Raw genomic sequence first — 21,312 nt, 5'->3', positions numbered from 1 at the left:
ATCGCATCAACAGGAAAATATCATGAAAATTATTGATCACCAACACTCCAACCAGAATTGTTCCCACTTGCGACACTTTGGATTTTGGAAGTATTTTTTAATGATAATCAGTCAGAAACGACAAAGTTTTCTCAAATATGTAATTACCGATTTTCGAATTTAGATGAACTTTCATCTTATTTTGAAGGTACCAAAATATTTGTTCTGTAATTTCTCTATTGTCTAATAATATAGGCGTATTTTTTCCGGGTTCTACTTTTTAGACAACGTCTAGACAAAGAACTTATCAGAATACTAGTAATCATTGTCTTTGAATTTTCGTCAGAGGCCGTGACTTTTAGAAGTTTCTTTTCTCACAATGAAAATCATTGGCTCATATGATAAATTTAAAAAAAAACTTTATCTTTAAAATTTAACAACTTTTGACGGAGAATTCAATCTAACATGTTGAGACACTTGTACGACAGCCACTGACTTGCGTCGAAAAACTGGATGCGTCAAGTAGAATACCCATGACACCATGCATGTTTCCAGGTCATTTCCAAAAGGTCGAAGCATAATGGCGTAATAGGAATATTCAATTCCAAGTTGAGCAGCAATCTTAACAATTTGATATATATGTTTTTGTTCTCGGAAATAGTCTGAGTTACCACAATCATGGAGTTTGATAGATATGAGCAAATCATAGATACAGTGGTGACTGTGAGAGAGACCTCTGCTTTGTGAGACTTTTGGGATCTTGTGTGGGCTGCTGTAGTAGACTTAAGATGTGCAAGCTTTACGAGAAGAACCGAGTTATTGATCAAACTTGCCGACAACCAGAAAAGATTATTGAATAGTAGAAAATAGTTGTTTTTCAACTGGAAAGATCTTGTTTTACAACGTTCCAATTTCAGACTTACCCCTACTTACCCCAAACCAGGATTCTCGAAAACCGATAATTATAGACCCGTGTGGAAACGGCCCCTGTGCCGCTACACAATAACCAACTGCCGGCCACATGAAGAATGTGAAGAACATTGGATAAATTAAAATGAACGGAAGCGCTGATTTTAGTATAACTCGATTAATCTAGAGTGTTTTAGATTACAATGTATTCAAAATTGCAAAACAATTAAATTATCTCACCTTTTCCTGTCTTTGAGGGTAAGCTATTAGGACCAATCTCATTGTGGACACCAAAAAAGGGAATATCATGTTTGCATAATTCACATAATATGTGGAAATATAAAGTACCATAAGATAATGATTTGGTGAAACACTTGCACACCAACTGGTAAACATTCCGGTAGTCATAAGACGAATGTACACGAAATCGAAGATAAAAAACAAGACACACTGAAAAAGCAAATTTTTAAATAATTTTCAGTCTTGAAATCAAACAAAGATACTTACCGTTAATTGTGAAATACTTATTGCAGTAAATAAAGGAACATTTATATTTTTATCTCTCATCGCATACTTTAACTTTACTAAAATTCGTAGCATAACGATAAAAGTGATGGGCATGTATAGAACTGGAAAGATGAGCAGAAACATTGGAAGAGTGAAGAAAGAAAATTCAAAATTTATAAACGTTTCATTTCCATGAATTCCGGGGAGTATCGGTAGAGAAGTTGTCGAAATCGTCATTGTCAGTCAAAATGAAAAGCAAATGAGTCAGGAAACACTCATGGGGGATGTCCAAATCTATAACTTGTCTATGTGCCGAATTATAATTGTAATGGTGTCTGTCGTCCATTCGCGTACTTGAGAGCGTACACAAAACGTCAAATAAAAATATTGTTAAAAAGTTCATTTTCCGAGAATGTAGAGCTGATCAAAATGAATATGCTCATTTTGGGTAAACGTTTTTAGAGATTAACTAGATGAAAAAAAAAACATCAGAAAAATTTATATCATTATTCTTAAAAGTATTTTCTTACAATTAATTTTAAAAAAACATTTCGTAGACCAAATTTTGAAAATGAAAAATGTTTTTAGTTAGAAAACGACTTTTTAAACAGAAGACGGAAATGTTCTTGGGTTATCAAAACTGAAGTAAATTTGGAACTAACTGTAAAGTAAATTACATTGAATATAGTTTAAATATTTTTTAAAAATTGTATCGGCCAAGCAAGTGCTATACTATTAGAGAGAGCATGACGATACAAAAATTTTCCAAAAATATTATTTGAAGTTGTATTTTGAGTTTGCCGCAAACAAATTCAATAAATGAAAAATTTGAATAAAAATTATTTGATCCAGTTTTCGTCTAAATTTAAAAAAAAAATGGCGGTTTTCACATTACAATTTAAATTTGCCAAAAAAAATATTTTTTCCAAAATCTGGATATAGTACATAGTAGTTTCGTTTTAGAAAAAAGAGAGGTTTTAAACGTTTAATTCTTCATCACTAACTCATATGTATGGTGAGGTTATTCTAGTCCAAGCGAAGTGCAATTATGTTCAACAAAATGTCGCTTGGGAAAATTATATACTACACAAAAAGCGCAATTAGGTAAAGTGTGTGCAAAAACTAGATTATTTTCCGATTTTCGGAGTTTAGGTTCAAATTTTTGAAGAAGTGGTCAACCAAATTTGTTTTTTTTTAATATTTCGAAATTTCCTAAAATGCAAAAATTTTTTCAGATTTCATGTTCTGATTTTTAAAGGATGCATATATCTAAATGTTTTGGTAAATAAGCAGCATACGTCACATTTGATACGAAAATGTTCAGTAGTATAACCTATATGTTGTTATTTTTCACAATATGTGTTAAAATTGATACGAAAGTTAGTCTAAACTATTTTGGATTGTTTTTTTTTTCTTCTAATTATAAAATTAATTTCAAAACATAGAAAAAGACAAAAAAACATAGCATTGAAATAAAGTGCATAGAAGTCTTCAAAAAAAAAGTTTAAAAACCACAAGGATCATAGATGTGCTTATAATCAATTCTTCTTGTGCCTATTCAATATTTGCGCTTCTCTAAAAAAACAACAAGGAAAAAATTTTCTAATAGAACATTTCAGAATTTTCTTGGAATTTCCTGAAAGGTTTTTGAATTTCCCGCAGAAATATTTATGAAAAAGAATAAAAAAGTTGAAAATTCAATTCATAAATTCTTCATTCACAGAAGTCGAGGAATCAATTGTCGTGGATAATGAAGTGTGCAACTTTTGTGGCTGTTCCCTGGAAAAATAAAATATTTTTACGAGGTTTTGGTGTTTGCACGAGAAAAGCGCCAAAGCACCAGAAATGCGCTAAGACACGAACAAGTTCACTATTGTATGGAGAGCACGCACAAAAAATTTGAGAGCAGTACGGAAAGCAAAGTTACAGCTTCTCAAAAACTTTGTTGCGCGGCGCGTGTCGCGTCGCGGCTCAGTTTAGTGTAAAACTCTGAATGAAGTTGTCCGTGTGGAGTACACGACTATCCCACGCGTTGTCCGGCAGGCGATTATCATTGGAACACGAAAATTGTAATAGGTAATGGGGAAGGCCAGAACCCCGTGAATACATACTGCTGGATTTGAAGCCTTGACACGACGCTCTCTCATCTGCCAATTGAAATCCTTGACGTCATCATCGATTTCTTGAAGTTTCTTCTGCAAAAAATCAATACAAACTTTCCATATTTCGCAATCACCAACCAAATGATCAGCACTCTGTGGATACACGGCCTCGCTCACAAATTGCAGACGTTCCATGTTCTCACAGGCCATCGAAAGATGTGCAGCAACTCGTTCCGCACACTTCTCCGCCTCAATTGTGCCGTAAAACGCCGGATTTTGAGCAACGATGACGTCATCGAGTTCCACATCATCATCATCTTCAGCTGGTACATCCACGTTGAGCTCGTCACTATCATCGTCGCGGAGTTTTGGAGCTCGACGAGCCGAAAAATTATCGATTTTCACCTCATCATCTCGATGATTGAAAATGCGAATTTTTTGGTAGGACTTCGGTTGGGGGTGACTGAAACTTAGAAAAATTAGAGAATTAGGGTTAATAATCAAGAATTGCGCCAAGGCACGAAAAACACGTCAAGGAGTTCTTGGGCCAGTGAGAGCAAAGTTACAGGTGTTGAAAATTTTAGCCTGCGTCGCGTGTCGCGTCGCGGTTTTTCTCAATACTTCTAATCTATGTAACTTTGCTCAAAATTTTCATAAAGCTCAGAAATATTTTAAACTTCAAATTCTTCTGCCTTGACGCAAAACTTGTGCTTTGGCCCATTTTTCGAGCGAACTCACCACCTATCCTGAACAACTTCCGTCGCCGCTTCGATAATAGTCACGTGTCTTTTGGTGGTTTTTGTGAATTTTTGCTTCGTCTCGGGCAGTTTTTTCAGTCTCAGGCGGTGTTGGTAGGCGTCGAAGGCCTCGGATGCCGTGCGGTTGTTGTACTGAATAAGTTTTTTTTTCGAATTGAATGTACGTAATAATACACATCAATACACAGAGTTACATATAAATATCACCACGTGGAGCAAAGTTACAGCTATTGAAAAACTTGGCCGCGCGGCGCGGTTGCGTCGCGGTCGCTTGAGAAATTTCAAAGCTTCGTAACTTTGCTCAAAATTGTCATGCCAAGCTGTAATTTTAATTGTGGCTTCCTGATAGGTACGCAACAATCCAACAAAATTTCAGAGCCTTGGCGCAATTTTCGACCAACCTTTTTCTTATCAAATGGCTGATAAATCCACGTAGAAAGCGCTTTCGGTTGCTCCGCCGCCGCACGATCCCAGTTCGTAACGTATACATCCCTCTTCTTTGGTTTTTCCACAACTCTTGGCTGAAATTAAAAATAAAAATATATATATTGCCGAAAAAACAATAAATCAATACTTTGCCCGTTGGAATTTGACGATAGATAGTTGTTAAAAATGGCATTTTGTACAGCGAGTATTTTTCGAAATGAATTTATTTTCCAACTCACCTTGGGGGGACATTTGACACGTGGCGACACTAAGGTAATTTGTTCACGTGAAACTTCCAAAATTGACAGTGTTGAGATGGTGGAGCCGGTGGTGTCGTCTGCAAAAAATCAATAATCAAGAAAAGGTGAAAATATCGTTTTTCAAAAATTTGCAACGAAAAATCGAAAACTTGAAAATATCGATTTTTACTAAAAATCAATATTTTCGAAATATTCAAAGTATCGATTTTTGAGAAAATATCGATTTTTATCGATTTTTCAGCTCTCAAACTAACAGCAGACGTAATACGGGTCATGACGAGTGGTGCCGGCGGTACAGACGTTGTCCCAGATGTGAGAATATTTCTGAAAAGTATACGGTATCAAGAATTACGACAGCTTCTCGAGCACCTCACCTTTGATTGTCTGCAGTTCATTTGTAAAATGTGAATAAACGACGAGTAGTAAATGAGGTGTTGACGAGTATGAAAGTGAGAAATAATTGAAATTTATCGATATTATCAATCTCACGGATTATTGATTTTTTGTTGTTGTTGAGAATAACAAAGGGACACGTGAAGAGTTTTTATTTAATTAATTTTTTTAAATAAAAATGTTTGATTTTAAAAAATCGAAAAATATTGATTTTTTTCAAATTGAGATGACTGTAATACAAAAAAAAACCAATTAATTCATGAGAAAAAATCAATAAGGGGAGTTTTTTTTTTACTTTTTATCTTCCTGAAAAATTGGTAAGCTGAAATTTTATATTACCTAAAAATCAATAAAATGCATTCTTTAATTTTTGATAAATCGATAATTTGGAAATGTTTATTTTCGAAAAACCTATATTTTCTGAAAATTCAAAAAATCGAACGCTGCCAATTCGGCAAATCAACTTTTTGATATTTGCTCGGCAATTTCGGCAAATTCGGCAAAGTTGCCTTTCACCCCCGGTACTGAACATCAAACATCACAGCATATGAATAACATTTATTCCAACTGTAAATATTTAACAATTATGTGCGCTGGCTTTTGATAAAGTTTTGATATGCAGCTTGATCATCTATGCTCATATTGTCAATGTATTCATTGAAATTCTTATGCAACACTTGTTCCAACTGTTTTGCTCCTTTTGGGTCCGTTTTCTCCATTTCAAATGGTTCCTGGAACTTTTTGTCAAATTTCACAATTCCAGCTGCAGCGTTTTCAGACACCCCTGCTGAAACTAGATTGTCAATCGATTCCTCGCCTGCAATTTAGTTTTGTCAAGGATGAAACCTACAATTATCAACTTACTGGTCGGGATCCCGTTTTGGCTAGACACCAAACAAATTCCAATAGTTAAAAATAGCAGTGTAATTTGGAAAGACGACATTTTAAAATTATTGTTTTGTTCGAAAAATGAATAGATTTATACTGAAGTTGTTCATGACAAATCAGGGTTGGAGTAGGGGATTAAAGGTATTAAAATTACACCACTGGACAAAATATTTTTTTACAATTTGATCTACCAGAGAAAGTAATATTTGAATGATTCATCTGAAAATGTGTGTATTTATAGAACATAGTTGGGTGCCTAAGTTCTGCCTTCTTACCTACCTCGCACGTGGTGCCAGGCTGTCCCATCACGGTTTGATCTACAAAAAATGCGGGAATTTTTTGCCCAAAACAATTTGACGTCAGCACGTTTTTACCATACAAAATCAGTTGAGAACTCTGCGTCTCTTCACCTGCATTTTTTGTAGATCAACGTAGATCAAACCAAAATGAGACACTCTGACACCCCGTGACCTCGTAGAAACTAAAGCAACAGGGCAACGAAAACAAATTAGCAATGAAAATGTGCATAAAATTACAAACATGTGAGGTTTTTGCAGCAGGAATCGGAAATGAGAACGTCTTGGAAAATGGGAAGAGAAAACGAGGAAAAGATGGAGAAATGTGGCTCTTGAAATATTTATGCGATTAGTGATGAGAAGCTGTCTCAGAGGAACCCAGTCAACCTGGGGTCCTATTTGGGGTTTCGCCGGTTTTTTTTTTGAGGAATGAAATTATTTGGTTGTCACCAATTCAACGATTTAGTCTTTGTATAACCATATTTTTCATATTTTTTATGCAGCTAAAAGTTTTCTCTGCAAATTCTTTGCAAAAAAAAATTATAAATTTAATGATTAAAGGTGGAGTAGCGACATTGGGGATTTTGTTTAAATGTACTTATAATGATTGAAAACAACCGAATATCACAACAAAACACTCCAAAATTTTTTAGATTCTTCATAATTTCCGATCATAGTTTTGGCAAATTGCCTTGGACAATATGAGCTTTTGAGGAAATTTAAAGAAATGTCGCATGTTTCCAGCCCTACAATGTTTTAATACAAATAATTTAAACAAAATTAAAACATAAAAAATGTGGAAAAAAAAATTTTTTTTGGTCGACTTCCAAATTTATGAGTGGAAAAAAAACCGAGTAATTGCCACTTTTTGACAGTAAATAAAAAATTTTCAAAATTTTTTTGAAATGTTTTATCATGATATTTGGTCATTTTGGCACGATAGGAGTGGTTTTTAATAATTTACCCACTGTTTTACCTACTCCACCTTCAAATTTTTCCAGCTTTTACCAACTTCCACATGAAAACATTTTGAAAATAAATTAAAGTCTACCTGTTAGCTTAAAAGTACAAACCAAATCCCCAGGTATATGTATAATATTATTTTTTATATCTTTAACATATTTTTAAAATTTGTGGCAAGTAATTTACCAAAATTACCAATTACCAAAATTTTTTTTTTGTGTTTTCGGCAACTTTGATGCTAAAAAACGTAACAGTTTTGAAGTTTTTAGGACATAAATAATTTGTTGTTTTCCACTTTTGCAGTTCCGGATCCAGTTTTCAATTGTCCCGAAAAGTACTTCAGCTCCAACGCCAAAGAATTTCTGGTGGAATGCTTGAAAACTCCATAAATCCTTCAAATCCTCCCCATCCGCATTTTTCCTTCCGTCCACAATACTTTTTCAATTTCCCCCACCACTTTTCCTGTCCTCTTAACCAGTAATCAGTCAGTCAGTTGTCTCGTCGTCGTTGACAAATGAATTGGCACTTCATTAGAAAAATTCGCGCGCACACGTGAATGAAAAACGTTGGGAGAAGAAGAAGATTTCTCGCCTTCTTGAATAAAAATTTTTCCGTTTTCCTTCTGCGCAAAAATGAATGGCACCGGAAGTGCATCATTATTTTTGTTGTTTGAATCAAATCCAATGGGGAAAAAATGTTTGAAACCTTGCATGTGACTGGAAATTAAAAGTTCCAATGCGTCTTGCAGTTGAAATCTTTAATTTTGTACTTAAAAAATGAATCACTTTAAAATTCTTTGATTTTGAAGTCTTGAAAAACGGCAAGCTTCACCAAGTACAATTTTTGACTCACTCCACAATTTGAACTATACTTTCAGTACAATTCAAAATATTTGTACTTTGTGGTGAGATAATCTGAAAATTTACAAATCTCATTTTGGAATTTAAAATTAAATCCGTTTTTGACTTTCCAGAATTTTTTTAAAACTTGGAAGAGTTTGTGCTTGTTTTTTTCAGAAAATTTGTTGAAGGTGGGGGTGTTGTCGAATTTTTTATTACTTTATTAGACTCAAAATTGTCTGAAAAAACCGAATTTCATAATAAAACTTCTCGAAAACTTCTGTCATTTTTTGAGGCGCTAAAATTTTTTTGAGAAGCTTTCAAAAAGTTACACTATGAAAATTGGTGTTTTCAGACAATTTTGAGTCTAATAAAGCTATTCTAAAGTTTGTCAACTATTTTATAGCGAGATCAATCTAGACCGAAATACGTACTATTAATAATTTCGACTACACTATTTATTATGCGAAATTCTAAAGTCTATATTTTTCTTCTTTTTTTAAAATTCCACCAAATATCATGTTTTTCAACGGAAAAAATCAATATTCATTCCACTTTTCTGATAATTTCAGCCACTTTCATGTGTTTAAAAATCGGATAAAAAGTGTTTAAAAAAAACAAGAACGAAATGTATTTTTCTGCCAGAACTTTTAAAAATGTACTTTGATGTTATACTATATCAAAAACTGCAAAGTATTTTAAATAAAGCTAGAATTCTTTTAAAAAACTAAAGTTAAGAAGACACAATCAAACACTGATTTAAGAACTCTAACTCTATGCTGAACTTCACTGTCTACTGTGAATTATGCCCTAATCAAAAGATGCTCATTGAGCTCAAAAGGTTGTTAATTTCCTATAAAGCTAGAGTAACATTATGATAGTGAGTCACATTATATTCTTCATAAAAAAATGGTCTAGGAGATTAAACGCCCGCTTGCTCAATTTCATTTTCTTTTCCTTTTTTTTCATTCACAATTTCCAGAAAAAATTTTGGCATTGAATTTCAGTATTTTTCTATTCCGAATTATTTGTTTTCTGCATAGTAATAAATACTTTACTATAATACCTTTTCCAGGCATTCAAATATATTTTGATCTGATAACTATTGAATTTATTTTCTTTTTTATGAAAAAAAGATTTAATTCAGATGATAGGCGTCTGGAACTCCATTTATTTCCGTCGATTTGAAGGAGAGAGCACCAGAGTTACCACGGAAGACTCGGAAAATGAGGAAATGACTATGGAGGTGAGGAAAATTTTTTAATTGGAAATTTACTATAGTTTTATGTTCAGTATTGTAATAAAACTTTCACGGGCCTTTCTCTCCAACCCCGCAAAACTGTTTGCCTGTATTTTTTGAATCTGTTGCTTTTTTGGGCACATTTCGGGCATTTTTTCATGGTACTTGACAGACTTTGAAATGACTTTTTTTTTAATTTGTTTTCTCTTTTGTCTGAATTCTTGAATTTTTCTGGACCTTCTTTTTTATCTTCCCCCCCCCAGCCTAAACATAAGCCTAAGCCTAAGCATACGTTTGAGCCTAAGCCTAAGCCTGGGCCTAAGCTTAAGCTTAGGTCTAAGGCTAAGCCTAAGCCTCAGCCCAAGCTTGTCTAAGTCTAAGCTTAAACCTAAACCTAAGCTTAAGCCTAATCCTAAACCTTAGTATAAGTTTAAGCCTAGGCCTGAGCCTATGTCTAAATTTAGGTTCCTGAGCTTAAGCCTAAGCCTCAATTTCAGCCTGAGCCTGAGCTTAAGCCTAAGCCTCAATTTCAGCCTGAGCCTGAGCTTAAGCCTAAGCCTCAATTTCAGCCTGAGCCTGAGCTTAAGCCTAAGCCTCAATTTCAGCCTGAGCCTGAGCTTAAGCCTAAGCCTCAATTTCAATGAACAATGCGTTTAAAAACTTTAAAGTGTCAGAACTTTTTGTCTGGTTGCACAATAATTAAAGTCAGTTTATTCATGACATTTATGAAGAGACCTGCAATTTCTTTTAAATTCTCTTTCGAAAAACCAATAACCAAAGTTCTTCATTTTCTCCAAAACATCATAAACATGTTGAAATCATCTTTTCTTCCCATATGTTATTTTCCTAAATTTTAACGTCAAAAACTTCAAAGCTCATATGGCTCCAAGGAAACGTGCGAGTACTTGCCAATGCTACGCTCTATTGCACTTTGCTCATTTAATCTGAAAATTCTCAAGTTTTTTTTCTGACTTTTTCAACACTTTTTCTTCTGATTATTTTTGCTTTCTAACAGAATCTCATTAATTTTCTATGCATTGATTTTTTTTTGAGATGTCTACTTCGACACTGCGCGGTTCAAATCTAAAATTTTTCCAAGTCAGTACTGAAGTGTACGAACGTTCTTCAAAAAAAGAGCACCGCTTTTGCAGCTTGATTAAATTTTTAAAATTGGATTTTTGCTAAACAAAAAATTTCCCTAAATACTTTTCCTTTTTTATGTGTCACATTTAGTTCTTAATTAACTACAGTTGCTACACTCTACCACACCGTGTTCTAGGGCACAAACCAAAATATTTGATAGGTGCGGGGGTGTCTGAAAAGGCCTAAACGGCTCACCAAATCACACGAGAACCAAAAATTGTCCAGACAGGTGAAACTGGAAATTTATTAACCACCGCTTTCTAATTTCGTTTGTTTTATTTAGGTCGCTAGCTTTTTCCGGAACTGAGAAGGTAGTGAACGAAGTGAACTTTGATGTTGTAGATCTAGGAGCAAAGGTATGAAAATTATAAATTTTTTTTTGCGTTTTCCGAATTTTTCTACATATTCCAAGTCACCTCCAAAATGTCTCGGCTGTGTTAAAATGTTTTTGAAAATCAGAAACCACACCACATAAACATAAAATAATGTTCACGCGACTATTATAATAATTAGCAGACATATACAGACTAGAAAACCAATTTCCGGCTCCAAAACTCTATAATGATATTGCCAATACTTTTTTTCCGATTTTATGTCCACCTCGGCAAGCTTCGAGCAGCTTGCACAAAATTTCTCGGTTCACTGCCATTTCAAGTCTGATTTCAAAACTTGGTGATTATCCGTCTGTGTCAAAATTTTTTCTGTTTCGACGGGCACTGAAAATTCTTATTTTTAGAATTTTGGCTCTCACGAACTTTTCGGTTTTTTGCACTTTATCATCACTTTTCTAAGAAAATTATTGAGATTTCAGTCAATTTCCGCTGGATATTTTAACTGTTCTCCACTTCTGCCTCTCATGCAGGTGATTTTCTTTTAATTAGATTAAGCTGGTCTAGCTGGTTTTTTTTTCGAAACTTCCGTGTTAATGTATATTTTTAGAGGTGTTTGTTAATTTTCCAGATTCGGGCTAAAATTTTTTGAACAATTTGAGATGTCAAGTATTCTTGTCTAGAGAAGATCTTCAAAAATTAAGTAGGTGCCTGACGGTAGAAGCCTGCACTGCGCCTTTAATTTTGTTGGGTTAGACTTTTTGTTCTCGAAAACTCAAACATCTTTTCGCTGACTATGAGACTCCTAATTATCAACCTTTTGTTGGTTGAACTACGAGACACATCAGGCAAAGCAATAGACTTTTAACAACTGATAATCTGATAGACATATGACACCACTTTTGTCTAACTTCAGCTTGAACCAAAGCCTACTCTTGATGTCGAAATTAGAATTTTTATCAAAGTTTCAAGTTGGGTAAAGCTCAATACCAATCCCATAATTTGTGAAGATCATATGATTTTTCCAAGTAAACTTGTGATTCATAACCTCTCGATAATACTCTGACCTAGCTCTTATGTTTATAATCATATTTGTCGTTGATAGGAAATTCTTCTAGGAAATTTGACTTCCCCCAGCATTTGGTTGTTGGTTCGATCTTGATTTACTAATTCAAAATCATTTTATGAGACTCCATGAAACATATAAGTCTGCGTCATTTTCTAATCATCTCTTCTAATTCCGGGAGTCTAATCCTTTCTGAAAAGGTCTTTTTCTTAGTTTTTCAATGTGAAAAACAACTTGGTTCGAGTCGAAAAATTAATTAAAAATAGAAATTCTGGTTCTAATTTCAAAATTCGCTATTCCGGGAGAGCTCGTTTTAGATTGTGGGAACTCTGTGTTGATATTTTCAGCTTTTTTTCGGTTTAATTTTTTCACCACTCTGATTTCTTGGTTTCGTTGTTTTTTGTCCAATTTTCGTAGAAGAACTTCTCGTGGTTCCTAACCTACTAATTTAGTATAAGAATAGGGTTTGGGTTGCGCTGTGAAGCGTAGGATTCGTTGACGTAGCTCTTGAGCTCTGTGACCAGAAAACTTTCATAACTAAGATAATTTACACTTTTAATAATTGTGGGAATATATAGTGTGTTCTGATTCTTGCGGTGAATCATGGCATTCCAAAGATGATTCATTTCGTATTTTGATACAACTCACTAGATTCTGTTCAAAAAATGTTTTTCTTATTTTCTACCTATTCACAAAAAAATCTTACTAATTTTTTGGTGTGTTTGCCATCTTGTTTGTGCCAATTTTCTTAAATTTTAAAATCCAACATTTGATTTTTTTTTTCGTAATTCTCAATTCATTTTACTATTAGCTTCTAAACAGTATGTATTTTTACCCTATTTATTTTTTAGGATTGCCCAGTGTGTATTGGCGTTTTTTAGGATTGGATTAGGCTTAGGCTTTGGCTTAGGCTCAGGCTCAGGCTTAGGCTTAGGCTCAAGAGAGAAAAAATCCCAGAAAACTCGAGAGTTCAGAGTTCAAAAAAATTTGTTCAAAAAAAAAAGTTAAAAAAAAAAAAAAATAATGGGTCATTTTTATTGATCTATTTGACCAAAAAAAATAAGAGTTTGCAACTACCAAAACATCGAGCAATTTATATATTTTTCTTGCCAACTTTTTGACTCAATGCAATAACACAGTTCTTTATTCTCTAATCAACACAATCTCCAACAGAAAAAATCCAGAAATCAGCTAATAAACGCTTGATTAAATCAAATCAGGCGACATTCAATGCAGATGATAATATTACAATATCAGAACGTTGTCATGCAATTGCACATTTTTCTAATAATTTTCATTTCATTCTTACTCTGGTGAAAATAACAAGCCTTCCTCCTTCCTCTGACTCACTTTTTTCTTCAGTGAGAGCTTTTTGTTCGCCATTTCAAGAGGTTAAGCTTTTGAGCCAAAGTCCATATAGCTCTGCTTTTTTGTTCTGTTCTCATAATTATTCTTATCTATTCTTATCTTTCCAATAACTCTGCAGTTTCTCACGTCCTTTCCAGGAATTATATTTAGCCGAGTGTGTGCTCGGAATTTTTCTCTTGTCTAGAAATTTGATATTAATTAGAATTTTTCGAGTAGTCTGATCATTTTGACCAATCGCCACACAATTTTTCGTGTTGTAGAATTCATCATATGTGAAGTTTCCACCTGCTTGCCAGTGTATTCTGAGTGATAGGTGACGTTTTTAGAATTTATATTTTTGTTCCTTCTTTTTGAAATATTGTCACTGACGTTTTTGGCATTTTTTGTTTGTTTCCTCTCAAATTGTTTAATAGTAACTATTTGAATTTTCTTATACTACATAATATTCAGGCATATTCTTAATGTCACTTTCAATTTGGCACAAAACACGTTTTTCCAGTGAACCCAATTTTTGTTCTGTCAAGTTACTTCCCCTGGTGCTTTAAACTGTGATTCAGTCCAGCAGTACTAGCAGCTCAAACCACGCTTTTCTGCTGGGTGACACATTTACCCGATTCAATTTGTCATATGGCAAACCACCCCCCACTCATCTAACTTCCAATTGTAGCCCTCCGTCCTCCGCCAACTGATTTTGTGTCTAGAGAGGCAATCTATGGTTTGTTAGGAGAGGAAACCGAACGCTGTTAAAGTACCAAAATATTTTTTTATTCTTTTCTTGATACAATCCTCCTCTCATATCTAAATAAACAGAATCTCAAAAACTTATGTTTCATTATATAATCTAAGCCAAAGCTTGAGCCTGAGCTTGAGCCTAAGCACAAGCTTAAACCTAAGCCTATGCCTAAGCATAAGCCTGAGCCTGAGCCTGAGCTGAAGCCTAATCCTAAGCCTAAGCCTAAGCCTCAGCTTGATGGTCTTCGATTATTCTAATTATTCATAATTTATCAGACAACCGCGTGAACGTGAAAACCTTCAGTACATGTGCGTCAGAGGCAATTCAAAATTTGAAATCATTAGGGAGATGTAGATGTTCTGAAAAATCGCGGCTAGAACACCTGCAAGCCTATGTGACAAGTGCCACGGCATTCTCAGGTTTTCAGCTCTGAATTCGCATTTCAATTTAAAGAGAAATAGTTCCTTGTGTTATGTTTTCGGTTCTACTTCTGTTTTGGAAAACGAGAAAACCAAAATTTTCTGAAAACAAATGTTTGATAACCTCTTTAAAACATTCCTACCCATAGTTTTCGTTCTCTGACCACCTAGATTTTATCGTCATGCTCTCTTCCTGCTCAAAAAACTCACTCTAACACATCCAAATTTGATTACCGTCCCCCCTTCAACGTCATTCCTTCCTCCTCATCCCGCATCTCATCCCCGCATTTTTCATCGGAGGTTATTCTTTTCGGATGACCTCCTGAAGTCTGGTCGGAAATTCCAGGACAATAGGCTGCTATGTATGGACTTGCACTTTCGAACGCGCTAGGTACACACACCTATTCAGTAGACATGAATCAGAAAATAGGGTGGAGACCACAAATAACATGAGAGCGCTTTGTAGTTATTAGAGAGTGATCCAGGGATTATAAGGGGGAGCTAGATGTGGTCATTTTCAGAACGTCTTTCTCTTATTATTTTTTGAAAGCATTCTTCTTAGATTTCAGTTGTGCTCCAAAAATTTAGAGTGTCTGTCTCAATTCAATTTGGGTAAAGAGTCGTCTACCTTCTTCTAGACTTTCTTACTCATAAGGTCCCTTTGCGTATTCTTATGATATCACGAAATATATAGCAATCATAAGGTTTCGTCGTATTTTGTTATGAGGCTTCATTTTCTCTCTGCTTGCCGCCAGCCATCCTCTCAATCTTATCAGTTCAATTTTTATTTTTCAGATGCTCCTCGAACACGCTTTACTCTACATCGCCGTACCAGTCATCAGTTTTAGCCTTCTCGTGTATATATTTTATATTTTAAAACGAAGACATCGAAGCTCAATGAACGTTGGCTATCCATTCCCACCACAACAATTGGGTAAGTAGATCAATAGTAAACCATCATCTTGTATGTACCATGTGAATTTCAGGACCTATTCCAACAGCTCCAGTGAATGAGGAAGCCCCTCCATATGGTGAGGCTGTGACATGTCGAACAGATAACATTTTCGCTATCACAGGTAAATCTTTTTTTTTTCAATTTCCTTTCTGAGGAGCCGTAAAGCCGTAAATAGACTACTATCGGAGAAAAACTATAATTTCTAACTTGTCAGACAAAAGCAATCTAACCAAAAATTACAATTACATCGACACTTTTTCTCACACAAAAATTAATTTTTTCCAGAACCGGATCTCTCCCGATACTACAACATGCACTATCTTGACGAGTGCTACCCGCCAAACTTCATCGTTCCACCTACCGAGCCACCACCGCCGTACCCGGGACTAGAAAAGGGACCTCCACCATTGGACCCCATTGTGTACCACCGTGATGACATTTACCATCGTGAAGATATTTGCTAGAAGAATATGTATCACACACACACACACACTAATCACGTCATAATTTTTTTAATGTCTGTATATATTTGAACCCTCAATATTCCAAACCAAACAACGCCCAAAATTTAGTCGGGTAATTTGTATGTAGCCAACGGGTTTTTAGATTTATTTTCTATTCTGTTTAGTGGTTATGAATTGATTTTGAATAATGAAAATTAACAAATTTCTACCAAAGCACACAAAAAAGGTTCATTTATTTTTGAACTCTGAAAAAAATTAATTTAAACTAGAAAAAAGACACGAAAATCTGCGATATGCATACTCTGAACGTGATGGGCGGCAAACCGGCAAATCTGCAAATTGCCAGAATTGAAAAAATTGAAAATTTTCGGCATATCGGCAAACCAGAATTTTACGCATCCTATGAAAACGTCTATTTTGAAAAGTGAGCGAATTCTATGAAAATAACTAGGAAAAGCGGGGAAAATTCAAAAAAGGCACAGTTTTAGGTGTTTCCGTCTTATAGTAAATCCATCTAAAAACTTCCGGCAAATTGATGTTCGGCAAACGGTAAACCGGCAATTTGCAGAGAAACAAAATTTCCGGCAAATCGGTATATTGCCGGAAATGAAAACCTCCGGCAAAACGGCAAATCGGCAATATGCTGAAAATCAAAATTTCCGGCAAATCGGTATATTGCCGGAAATGAAAATCTCCGGCAAAATGGCAAACCGGCAATATGCAGAAAATCAAAATTTCCGGCAAATCGTATATTGCCGGAAATGAAAATCTCCGGCAAAACGACAAATCAGCAATTTGCTCTAATAGGCCTATGCTAAAAGTTGTGCTACTAGTCGTATATTCTATATTCTCCAAGAAACTTTGCAAGAAACTCTTTTTTTTTGTTGTTAATTTTTATCATCATCAATCAAAGTTCATTTATTTGAAACCATAAATTATGAAAAGAAAAATATATTATTGAGCATTTACTCTGATTATATTACGAAAAACCTGAATCACTTGTTCCCTCTTTGGAGACCAGTAGATCAGAACATGTTTTGATTGCTATAGTAAGCGTCTGAAGACCGAGTTATAGAAGAATTTTATCAAGCACAAAATAAAAATGAGTGTCAATAAATATTATCGAAAATATTTTGAGAAGCTTAATCTTCCTGCCAATCAAATTTTTCATTCATCCTCACGCCATTGTTCCGCATTGCGAGCTGTACCATCTCGGATATAAATGTGTAGTCCACTGTGTTTTGATACTTCAAACCCATCAGGTACGCCTGTATGCGATGGAATTCCACCTGAACATTTGAATTGATAGGTGTATTGAAAAAGAGCTCTACGATGCTCCAAGATATGGCTTGTTTCTAGTTTCTGGGCACAGGGTTTTTCTGCTTTTTTTTGACATTGTGACATTTTCAATAAGTTTTTTTTCCAGTTTTCCTACCCCTCCTAGGCCTAGGCCTATGCCAAACCTTATGTCTAAGCCTAAGCTTAAGCCTAAGCATAAGCCTAAGCCTAAGCCTAAGTCAAAGCCTAATCCTAAGCCTAAGCCTAAACCTAAATCTAAGCCTAAGACTAAGTCTAAGTCTAACCCTAATCCTAATCGTAAGCCTAAGCCTAAACCTAAGATGAAGCTTGAGCCTACGCCATAGCCTGAGCCTAAGCCTAGGTCTAAACATGAGCATAAGCCTAAGTCCAAGCAGAAGCCTAAGCCTAAGCCTAAGCCAAAGCCTAAGCCTAAGCCTAAACCTAAGCCAAACACTAAGCCTAAGCTTTAGCCTATGCCTAAGCCCAAGCCAAAGCCTAAGCCAACACCTAAACCTAAGCCTAAGCTGGATCGACCTGACAACTCACTCTTGGACAAAACTTCATCATTATCAGAGATCCATCAGTAGTTCTACATGCTTCTTTCATTGATGCAACCTCTTTATGTTGATCACGATGCATAAATGACCATGGGAGGTTTCCTGAAATTCAATCCACCTCTTTATCAGAAAAGTTGAAACAAAAAAGTTTTACCTGATATCAGTTCAATCATCATATAAAACCATGACTCCATATCATCCTTCGCTGATTGTTCATCTCCGTAATGTGCAGCAAGGGACGCGTATCGATTAGTTCCACGAAACTTTATATCGGTCCTCGGAGTCTTCAACTCGCCACTTTTATCTTTAAATGATCGGCAAATTCCATAGTCGATTAGACACAATTTCAGTGCTTCTGGATTTTGATGAAGCATTTGTGGGTCCGCGATACAAAAGTTCGAGGCCTTAAATTTTAAAAATTTTGTCCATTCAATGTTCACTAAACCAACTTTAATATCTCTGTGCACATATCCCAATTGATGCAGCGATTGAATCGGTTGAATTGCGAAAAGTGCAAGACGAAGACCAGTGGATAGGGAAAAGCGGCCATCTTCGAAGAGGAAGCGTAGGTTCATCAGGTTCTCACCGAGCTGAATTTAGCGCCTGCCTATGTCTGCCTACTTACGCCTACCGCCTATTCTAGACATTGTTTCATTTTATTTGCTATCATTAAGAATTTTAGAACAACTTGCTTGGTGGTAGGCACAGGTAAGACATGAAGGCAGGCAGGCACACTTACCAGAGGCATAATTATGAACTTGAAATGCTCTTCGATTTTGCCACGATCAATCATTCTGACAAGGTTTTCCGCGCCTGAAAAAATGCAATGTTCGAAAAAAACGTGGAAAACTGTTTCATACCCCGTTTTGCAGCTTTCGTCATCACACTATAATCCTGATCCAGGCCGTGTGAGTGGGCTTCACAAATTTCCAATTTACATGCAAACGGCTTACCGTCTGACCTTCGGAGCACCTCATAAACGGCTCCATACCTGCCCTGGGCAACTTTTTTGCCAACTGCGTAGACGCTGTCTTTGCCTCGAATAAGACAATTTTTTGAGGGCAGTTTGTCTTCGATGGAGCACCCAGACGATTCGGAGTTTTCGCAACTTTCAAGGTCGAAGGACATTTTGTTTCTGGAATAACGTTTGCCAAATAACGATGGTAAATAGGAAGTTATTTGTAAGAGCTCGGAAAATAACGGTCAAGCTGTGAAGTTTCTCATTAAGTAGGAACTTGGCTTTTAGTTTTAGGTTTAGGCTTAAGCTTAGGCTTAGGCTTAGGCTAAGGCTTAGAATTAGGCTTAGACTTATGCTTAGGCTCAGGATTAGGCTTAGATTTAAACTCAGCCTCAGGCTGGGGCTTAGGCTTAGGCTTAGGCTTTGGATTATGCTTATGCTTATGCTTAGACTTAAGCTTATTTCTAGGCTTAAATTTTAACTGAGGCTTAGTCTTAGGCTTCGGGTTAGGCTTAGGCTTAGGCTAAGGCTTAGGCTCAGGCTTATGTTGGGCGTTGGGAGAAAGAGAGAAGAAGGAAATTCCAGAAAATTAAAAAATTCTGAAAAAATGAAAATAAAACAACCAAAATCTGGTAAAATCTCATGTAAAATTGCCCGAAAATTGCCAAAAAAAAAGCAACAGATCCAAACAAAATGACAAAAAGTTTTCCATAACCTAGTTAATCGTGATAAATTAGAATCAAACATATATCGTTTGAAGTTTGGAGGAAAAATAGGTTGCATGTAACACTAGTTTTGCTTCACTGAAAAAACTTTCTGTAATTTTAAAATAGAAGCTGGTAGATATCAAAAAGAATGGACGCAAGGTTGTCATGGCATACGACGTTTTTGAGGAAAACTAGCATGTTTGTATCAAATAAATAAGGTGTCAACCTGGAAAGCATCAAAACTCAATTTGTGAACGATCAAAGCCGATCCAGATGAGAATCGTTAAATGAACAATCACAAAATATATACCAAAGCAAACAAAAGAACTGATACCTCCCCTAGTCATCCCTTTTCGTCACAAGACCCTTTTTTTCTCCCACAAAATTTAACTTTCAATGACCTTTCACCTCAACAAAGCCCTAGAGATCACTAGATCCGGAGAGACTTTGACGAAAAGTCAGCTGTTGTTGTTGGGAATGGGGCTCATGGAAAACGAAAAACGAAAAGATAAAATAAAACTCAATGGGGGGGGGGGACGGATGAAAACTATGTTGTGCTCATCATACGAGCATCACTTGGCCCAGTGCCAGAAAATACTAGGGAAGTAATATAAGATAGCGAGAAAAAAAAATGTTAAGAAATCAAAAATCCGTATTGAAATGGTTGTGTGTGTGTGTGTTGCGAGAGTGTCTGAGCTTTCAATCGGATAAGAAGAAGGCATGTCGGTACACAGAAAAGAGCCGAACTATTGAAAATATGACGGATATTGCGATATGTATTGTTTACTGAAGAGCCGAACGGATAGAGCACGTAACAACTATCTCTGAAAAAAAGTACAGTAGTTCTCGAAATTCATGGTCGTGGAATTACACGGCCAACCATTTTTCAATAGTTTTCTTTGATGAAATAGTCAGGAAGAAATTAGTGTTAGGCTTAGGCTTAGGCCTGGGCTTAGCCATAGGCTAGGTCTTAGGCATAGGTTTAGACTTGGGCTTCTGCTTAAGCATAGGCTTATACTTAGGCTTAGGCTTAGGCTTAGGCTTAGGCATAGGCTCAAGCTTAGGCTTAGGCTTAGAATTAGGCTTAGGCTTAGGCTCAGGCTTAGGCTTTGGCTGGAGGATGACAAGAGAAAAAAGTAAACCCACAAAATGGCAAAAAAAAACCTTGAAATCTACTCAGAAAAAACATCAGATTTATGTGTTCTTCTTAGAAAAAATGATGCAGAAAAACCGCATCTGGAGAACATTTATTTGAAAAGGATTCCCATTATTTTTTGCGAAAAAAAACGAATCTAAAAACAACGGGAAACAAATGGAACGCGATGTTTTTTTCCGTTTTCAGAACACTACGAAAACTGATTTTTGAACAAAACTAAGCCAACTCACGGATTTCTGGCTTCCCTAATAAATTGAAATGGAAGAATTTGCCGAACTAGGCCATTTTGGCTCGGCCATATCTGGGGTAGATTTACGGCGCGTTGCGTGTCGCGTCGTGAGAAATTTTACTTCTAAATGCATTTGTCCGTGTGGAGTACACGACTTTCCCCAGGCGTTGTTTGGCTGGCGATTGTCAATGGAGCGCGAAAAATTCAATGAGGAAGGCCAGAACCCCGTGGGCCAACTCTGTTGGATTTCGAAAAAAAATCGATTTTTAAAAATTATCCAAAGAAAAGAATGTTTCGTGCTGTTCGTTTCAAGTTTCGAAACAAACAAACAAAATTCGAAGAAAAGTAGCATAACTTGTGCTCCTGCTT

The 21,312-nt window shown here is 35.7% G+C and overlaps 5 protein-coding genes across 8 annotated transcripts; 1 reads left to right on the top strand and 4 right to left on the bottom strand.

Annotated features, from left to right (window-relative positions):
- Positions 1-394: 394 nt before the first annotated feature.
- On the bottom strand, positions 395-1,632 carry sru-27 (Serpentine Receptor, class U; the record flags this gene model as incomplete). The annotated part of the gene is made up of 5 exons (NM_071030.4): positions 395-600; positions 651-860; positions 913-1,071; positions 1,129-1,338; positions 1,396-1,632. 5 exons carry the CDS (start codon positions 1,630-1,632, stop codon positions 406-408), a joined length of 1,011 nt encoding a protein of 336 aa, NP_503431.1. The 3' UTR covers positions 395-405.
- Positions 1,633-3,081: 1,449 nt separating this feature from the next.
- Positions 3,082-5,438, bottom strand: C38C3.3. Of its 2 annotated transcripts, NM_001269069.2 has the most exons (8): positions 5,316-5,438; positions 5,196-5,265; positions 4,921-5,018; positions 4,657-4,776; positions 4,236-4,387; positions 3,636-3,960; positions 3,507-3,590; positions 3,087-3,174 (listed from the first exon to the last, which is right to left on the bottom strand). In NM_001269069.2, the coding sequence occupies exons 1-8, from the start codon at positions 5,334-5,336 to the stop codon at positions 3,130-3,132; spliced, it is 915 nt and encodes a 304-aa protein (NP_001255998.1). In that variant the 5' UTR covers positions 5,337-5,438; the 3' UTR covers positions 3,087-3,129. The 2 variants fall into 2 exon arrangements, with proteins under 2 accessions (NP_001255999.1, NP_001255998.1); NM_001269070.2 differs by lacking the exons at positions 4,921-5,018; positions 5,196-5,265; positions 5,316-5,438 and adding an exon at positions 4,830-4,899 and having other exon boundaries at positions 3,082-3,174.
- Positions 5,439-5,618: 180 nt separating this feature from the next.
- On the bottom strand, positions 5,619-6,303 carry spig-7 (Secreted RxLR effector peptide protein). Its single transcript, NM_001392475.1, has 2 exons — positions 6,199-6,303; positions 5,619-6,151 (listed from the first exon to the last, which is right to left on the bottom strand). Exons 1-2 carry the CDS (start codon positions 6,275-6,277, stop codon positions 5,919-5,921), a joined length of 312 nt encoding a protein of 103 aa, NP_001379792.1. The 5' UTR covers positions 6,278-6,303; the 3' UTR covers positions 5,619-5,918.
- Positions 6,304-9,461: 3,158 nt separating this feature from the next.
- On the top strand, positions 9,462-16,244 carry C38C3.6 (the record flags this gene model as incomplete). Of its 2 annotated transcripts, none has more annotated exons than NM_001380599.2 (4): positions 9,462-9,566; positions 15,414-15,552; positions 15,605-15,694; positions 15,859-16,244. In NM_001380599.2, the coding sequence occupies 3 exons, from the start codon at positions 15,414-15,416 to the stop codon at positions 16,035-16,037; spliced, it is 408 nt and encodes a 135-aa protein (NP_001367645.1). The 2 variants fall into 2 exon arrangements, with proteins under 2 accessions (NP_001367645.1, NP_001368561.1); NM_001380598.1 differs by having other exon boundaries at positions 9,468-9,566; positions 15,859-16,037.
- A 703-nt stretch (positions 16,245-16,947) lies between these two features.
- C38C3.4 (non-specific serine/threonine protein kinase) lies at positions 16,948-19,030 on the bottom strand. 2 transcript variants are annotated; one of them, NM_001028532.3, is made up of 6 exons: positions 18,754-19,030; positions 18,633-18,706; positions 18,343-18,483; positions 18,048-18,297; positions 17,883-17,995; positions 16,948-17,326 (listed from the first exon to the last, which is right to left on the bottom strand). In NM_001028532.3, the coding sequence occupies exons 1-6, from the start codon at positions 19,019-19,021 to the stop codon at positions 17,180-17,182; spliced, it is 993 nt and encodes a 330-aa protein (NP_001023703.2). In that variant the 5' UTR covers positions 19,022-19,030; the 3' UTR covers positions 16,948-17,179. The 2 variants fall into 2 exon arrangements, 1 of the variants encoding a protein (NP_001023703.2); NR_132501.1 differs by having other exon boundaries at positions 17,180-17,995; positions 18,343-18,706; positions 18,754-19,021.
- Between the last annotated feature and the right edge of the window lie 2,282 nt (positions 19,031-21,312).

The sequence above is a fragment of the Caenorhabditis elegans genome, chromosome V (assembly GCF_000002985.6).
Source record: "Caenorhabditis elegans chromosome V".
Taxonomy (NCBI): Eukaryota; Metazoa; Nematoda; class Chromadorea; order Rhabditida; family Rhabditidae; genus Caenorhabditis; species Caenorhabditis elegans.
Note: the sequence above shows the minus strand (reverse complement) of the source record. Positions and strands in the feature narration are given on the sequence as shown.

What these genes read in the sequence shown, in the direction of transcription:
- C38C3.3 (NM_001269069.2), bottom strand. Translation starts at nt 5,336, where the DNA reads ATGAACTGCAGACAATCAAAG. An exon ending in TGAACTGCAGACAATCAAAG is followed by an intron (nt 5,266 to 5,315) that starts GTGAGGTGCTCG and finishes TATACTTTTCAG; the next exon opens with AAATATTCTCACATCTGGGA. An exon ending in CACAGAGTGCTGATCATTTG is followed by an intron (nt 3,591 to 3,635) that starts GTTGGTGATTGC and finishes GATTTTTTGCAG; the next exon opens with AAGAAACTTCAAGAAATCGA.
- spig-7 (NM_001392475.1), bottom strand. Translation starts at nt 6,277, where the DNA reads ATGTCGTCTTTCCAAATTACACTGCTATTTTTAACTATTGGAATTTGT. An exon ending in CCAAAACGGGATCCCGACCA is followed by an intron (nt 6,152 to 6,198) that starts GTAAGTTGATAA and finishes ACTAAATTGCAG; the next exon opens with GCGAGGAATCGATTGACAAT.
- C38C3.4 (NM_001028532.3), bottom strand. Translation starts at nt 19,021, where the DNA reads ATGTCCTTCGACCTTGAAAGTTGCGAAAACTCCGAATCGTCTGGGTGC. An exon ending in AGTTCATAATTATGCCTCTG is followed by an intron (nt 18,484 to 18,632) that starts GTAAGTGTGCCT and finishes CGCTAAATTCAG; the next exon opens with CTCGGTGAGAACCTGATGAA. An exon ending in GATGATTGAACTGATATCAG is followed by an intron (nt 17,996 to 18,047) that starts GTAAAACTTTTT and finishes ATTGAATTTCAG; the next exon opens with GAAACCTCCCATGGTCATTT.